This window comes from Aptenodytes patagonicus, chromosome 16 (genome assembly GCF_965638725.1).
Source record: "Aptenodytes patagonicus chromosome 16, bAptPat1.pri.cur, whole genome shotgun sequence".
Lineage (NCBI taxonomy): Eukaryota > Metazoa > Chordata > Aves > Sphenisciformes > Spheniscidae > Aptenodytes > Aptenodytes patagonicus.
In genome coordinates, this window is record NC_134964.1 from 142,596 (window position 1) to 148,267 (window position 5,672).

The window sequence follows — 5,672 nt, forward strand, 5'->3', positions numbered from 1 at the left end:
GCCAGCGGTTCCCTGACGGCCATGCAGACTGCGAGGCACAAGAGCAGCATGAGGAACTAGCAGTGTGAAAATAGGCTCATTGGCATGAAAAGCCACAAATCTGGTGTTAGCAGCAGTAGTTTTGAGAATTGTTTGCAGTTCCTTGAAGCAGTGCAATTGTTATTTGCTTGATTTTGCTCGAAATATTTAGGATTAACATAAAAATTAGCCAGTTCTTGAAAATGTCTTGGTTACCAAACAACACAGCCCACTGGAGGCAGACGGGGCTGGACCAAAAGGCCAGGTGGCAGACCTAGGTGAGACTTTTGGCCCCAAGATCTCTCTGCTGTTTGCTTCTAGGATATGAGCACAGCCATCAAAGTTTGCAGGTCAGATTTCTTACCAAAAATAAATGACATTTGTGATTCAAAGGTTCAAGTTTTGAATGAAGAAGCTCTATATTGGCATGCTGCTTAGAAATCCTGGTCAGGCCAAGAGGTGGGGCAGTGTTGTTGATAGAGGTTTCACTCTTCCAGGGTGAACATTCCCCCTTGAAATCCTCTTTTTGTCCTTTCTCTCTTTTCTGTCCATCCTTTTTGGGGGCCCGGTGTCTTATGTGATAGAATCCTCCTGTGCAGGAGTGGAAAGAAGCAGCAGTATGCAGCACCTCATAGGCCAAGGGCAGTGTAGGAGCAGAGCCCTGCAATGAAAAAAGGGAGGCACCTTGGAGGTGGAAGCTTGTAGTTCATACGCTTCACCAAGAATTGCCTGAAGCTTCTGCTTCTCCATTGACTTACAGCTCTGAAGGCTTTTTGCTGTGGTCACTTCAGAGTGCCCTAGTGAACAGCCACAGTCACAGGCAGTGAACGTGGGGAAAAGTCCTCCAGAAACTGAGTCTGCTGAGTAGATTCTGGTGCCAGTTTTAGACATACACTGGCCTCTGTCATGCTGTTGTTGTTGACAGAGTTGCTGTTGCGATGTGGCTCTTTTGCGGGGCGGATGGCCACCAAGAACTGGTGCTTGAAGGTCTCGCTGAGGGCAATGTAGAGGAAGGGATTGAGGCAACTGTTGGCATAGCCCAAGCTAATGGCAAAGTTGTAGGCATAAAAGAAAGCCATTGATGGTGTGTCAATGCCGAGGTGAACAAGCTGGAGGATGTAGAAGGGAGCCCAACAAATAAAAAAGGCAGAGCAGATGGCAACTGCCATGCGGGTGACTTTCTTGGTACGTACCCGGAGGCTTCTTTGGGGCAATGGGACCACAGTGGTGGCCATGTGCTGGAGGATCTTAAAATAGACTACACAGATCACAATCAATGGCACAGCAAATGCCAGCATGAACTGATAGAGGGTGAACCAGTAGATATCAGTCTCTGGGTTTGGAAGCAAGAGAGCACAGCGGACGGTCCCATCCTCCAGAGGCATAAGACCTGCATACATCCACACAGGAATGATGGTCAGGAAGGAAAGGAGCCACACCAAGCAGATAACTAGAGCTGCAACGCATGGGGTCCGGACATAAGTAGATTTTAGAGGGTAGACAGTTGCCAGATAACGGTCCAGTGTCATCACTGTAAGGATGTTGGTGCTGGTGATTTGACTATTGGTGTCCAGGGCAGTAATGATGGTGCATAAGGGAGCTCCAAAGTACCATGAGCCATTGCCTAGGAGCTGGTGGATGAGGAAAGGCATGCCCAAGAGGAAGAGGAGGTCCACAATGGAGAGGTTGAAGATGAAAATGTCAGGCACGGTCTGTTTGCATCTCAGCTTCTTCTTCTTGATGATAGTGTAGATGACAATGAGGTTCCCCACAATGCCCAGGAAACAGATGATGCTGAAGAGACTGGGCATGATCACGTTAGTGTACGGTGCTGGCTTCTCTGCTACTGCCAAAACAAACCAAAGCCATGAGTGCAACCCAGAGGCAACCCCTTTATATCTCTGTGTGCTTGCCCTGTCCTGCAGCTGGATCCTCCTCAAAGATGTAGCTCGGAATGATGTTTAAGACCCTCTGCTGTACTTGGAGAGGCTTAGCTCGGGATTTGACACTTCCTCCTCTGCCACCCAATGCATGCAGCACACCACCCAAATCTGGCCATGCGTAGACATTTTTCCTCAGCTCTAGCTCTCAGTACTTCTGTCCTGACCTCAACCTCCCCATCTCTTTTCGGGGTACTAACATCAGGCTGGTGTGCCTCTGCACTTGCCAGTATCTGGCAGGGAGCGGATAGTAACTTTTCTTCCAGGGAGTGCTGGGTGTCCAGCCATTTTGAGGGGAGTGGGTGAGGTAGCTGCTGCTTTCCACATCAGAGAAGTAAGCCTCTATGTGGGTGCCAAAATCTGGATATAGTCAATGCTCAAGCTGTTGTCAGAAAGCTTCAGCTCATCTGTTGGATGGTTTGTCTATTGTACAGTATGAGACAGAGTTCATTGACCATGCAGGCAGATAAATAATGCTTATCTATATTGTGAGATCTGGGACTGTACCCTGGCTGTGTCCCACCTCAGTTGCCAGGGTTAGGCCAGAGCATGCACTCATTTCCATCTTCCTTCCCTGCCCCTCTCCCTTTCTCTAGTTTCTTTTCCAGAAAGAAATCCAGGTGTGTGGCCAGACAGGGTTTTGGGAGTATGTTTCAGAGTGGCCCTTCCACAGGGAATGCCCTAGTTGTACATGGAGAAAAACATGGCTTAAAGCTGCTCTCTCTGGGTTCTGGATGTAGGTGGGTTTCCAAAGCAAAATTCTTGCCTGATAACACTTAACTTATTAGCACTGTTGCTCTTTGAGGTGGGAGGCCCAAACAATCAAATTCACATTTGCCTTGTCCCCAACCTGGGTTTAAAATCACATTTTGAAGCCACAAGCCCTCAGTGCCAACAAACAGGGATTTCTGCTCTTGGGCACAGAAGGTGGTGTCTAAGGCACCGATTGTGGTGTTCTCTGTTCTGCAAGACTGCCATGTGCAGTGTGTGATGGAGTCTTAAATCACCTTCTCAGCTGAGGCAAATCTCATTTCATCTCATTATTCCTCTCCTGTGGGACCTGTTTTTTTTTTTTTCTAGGGGAATGCTTTGTGTGAGTTATTTGTGTGGCTGTTACAAAGACACTCCTGACAGCCCCTAAGCCTAGACTGCATGTCTTTCATTGAATTGCAGATGATTCAATGTGGTGTTAATTGGAAATGCTTTCAGTCACTGTACTATTCTATCTCCTTAGCAGCCTACACTTGTAGGAGAAGTGGGGAGGTCTCCTCCAACAGAACCTAGGGAAATCTTGAAAATGAGATTAAGTGAAATAATAGATACTCATAAGGTGTTGTCTCTGCCAAAGCAGTATCTGTTTGCTGAGGCGGTATTTGCTGACTTTTGACCTCTAGAATTCTTGAGTACAAACTTCTCCAGATTTGCTTTGGTGTGACAGAGAAGCTTGACTGAATTGGCAAGATAGCTGGGGCTACATCGCTGGCCTGGCCTGTGGCTGGAAAAGTGTGTGCCACATCAACCGTATGTAATATTTCAGTGCTCTTAGAAGTGGGACGTGATGAGCTGCCACTGCCTCAGTCCTTCTGGCACTAGGAAGCAGCCAGCTTAGGCATAAGCAAGGCCAAGGTCAGAATCCAGTAGAGCTGTTGCTGCACCATTTTATCGGAAAGCCTCTATGCAGATGACAGAAAGCAGCCAATGAGGCAATGGCCTGAAGGTGAAAGACAGGCTTGCTTGATTAGACAAAAAAGCCTGGTCTAGGCCATTTGTGGGGGATTGAATGGTCCCTGTTCCTCCTGGCTACTCATTAATGCAAGGAAATGCCCCGTGTTAATAGCTTTTGGTAGATAACATACTGTCATCAAGCACCTTATTGAGACCTGATACTTAACTCTTCAGCATCCAGCCTGTGCATCTCCTGAACTTCCAAACAGATCTTACACCTCCCTAATGCTTGAAGATGGCAGACTAGAAATTGGAAGAATATGACTGTGGTCCTGCTGTTCTGCACGTAGCTATTATGAGTTCTGCTCTCCTCTCTTTTAGCCCCAAACTTTGTTATGAATGTGGTTGGAATGGATTGTATGGGTGAACCATAAAGGCCACTTGGTTAGCTTGAAATTGGGACAAAATGTCCTTTTCCTGCAGTATAATCAATAGAGTGCTCATGGTGACCCTGTAACATTTGGAATGAGCTCAGCTGGCCTTAGAGCAGAATGTGTGCAAGCCCAAAGGCTTCATGTGAAAGGTAGTCTGTATAGTGCTGTAGCATCTTTCGTGCTGTTGGTATTTGTACAAGCAGGACTTTCAAGTGTTATTAGCTGGAAGCTAGTGTGAAGCTGTAGTCCATGTGTGTATTATGGGCTGAAGTCAGAAGTGCATGACTATCAAATACTCAAAAGTTATATCTTTTCTAAAGCCTCTTTCATCTTGAGATATGGTTGAATCTGAATTTTCAGCGCTGCTTCTGTGCACATCCAAGTGGCTGTACTTTGTTTACTGAAACAGCTACTTCAGGCATTGATTTGTCCTTGCTTGTACATCTGTGGCTGCCCTGTTACTCCTTTTAAAAGTCCCAAAGGGGACTGCACTATGACTGGCCTACATTTTTTTTTTTTCTCTAAGGTGATTGTTGTCCTCACCCATGCCCAGATACATAAGAAACTATGTCTTTATTGCATTGCAGAGGGAAGCACCTAAGGCACACTTACAGTTTATAAAGGACGAGCTGGTGGAGAGGGAGTCAGACCACATATAAAACACCTTCTGTTGAAGAGTTTCACCAACTTGCACCATTAAGAACTGGTCTGCCTGACCCTAAGCCATTGATTTGGGAACAGTGGTAGCATGGAGAAAACAGGAGACTGGTGGGGATCTCTGCTTCCCTCTCCAGCGATGTCTCATGTTCTGTGCCTTGTTCCCCTCCCTGTCTAGCTGGGCTGGTTCATCTCTTCTCTACAGCTAAGACCAACAGGCTGCTGAGTTCTAACTGTCTCACAGCCAAAAGGTGGCGAATCGCTTCAAGCCGCTGGAGCCAGCGGCGGTGCTCGGGCTTTATTTTTATGCTGTACGGTGTCCCGGGAGGGAGGTCTGGGACCCAGGGGCCCTCTCCAGCCCCCGGGAGGGGGTTAGCCCCGTCTCGCCCTCCGTGTGCCGTCCCGCTCGGGGCCCGGAGCTGTCCGCCCCCGGGTGCTGAAAGAGTTCTCGTCCCGGCCGGCAGCCCGGGGGCGGGGGGGCTGTGCCCCTGCGCTCAGACTCTCCCACTTCATGGGGTACCGGCCCCGCAGCCCCGCTGAGCACGAGCAGCGCGAGGCACGTGCAGGCGGACTTTCCCTCGCAAAGCTCTCCGCGCCCCTGCTCCGGCCCCAGCGCGGGCGCGCTGCCCGGGAGGCGCCTCCGCCCCGCGCAGCCCCTGCTCACCTGAGCCGTTCCGACCTTCCGGCGCGGAGACGTTGCGGGAGTAGTTGGCCGGGGCCATGGCAGTGAGTCCCGGTGCCAGGGACGGAGAAAGTTGGCCAAGTTCCCTCGGTGGATCCGCGGCAGCGATGGGGTGGGCCCCCGCTTTCCTCGCCGGACCGGGGCCGGGCAGAGTGCGGGAGGCAGGATCCCTCTTGCAGCCGGCGAGCAGAGGCTGCGGCTCGGCTGCGCTGCGCTCGCCCACTCCCGCCCCGCCGAGCCTGGAGCAGGTACTGACATCAAAGAGCAGCTGACTCC

General features: G+C 50.0%; 1 protein-coding gene across 1 annotated transcript; it reads right to left on the reverse strand.

The window, feature by feature from the left end:
* Nucleotides 1-815: 815 nt before the first annotated feature.
* Nucleotides 816-5,436, reverse strand: LOC143167987 (melanin-concentrating hormone receptor 1-like). The gene is made up of 2 exons (XM_076353986.1): nt 5,379-5,436; nt 816-1,864 (listed from the first exon to the last, which is right to left on the reverse strand). Exons 1-2 carry the CDS (start codon nt 5,434-5,436, stop codon nt 816-818), a joined length of 1,107 nt encoding a protein of 368 aa, XP_076210101.1.
* Between the last annotated feature and the right edge of the window lie 236 nt (nt 5,437-5,672).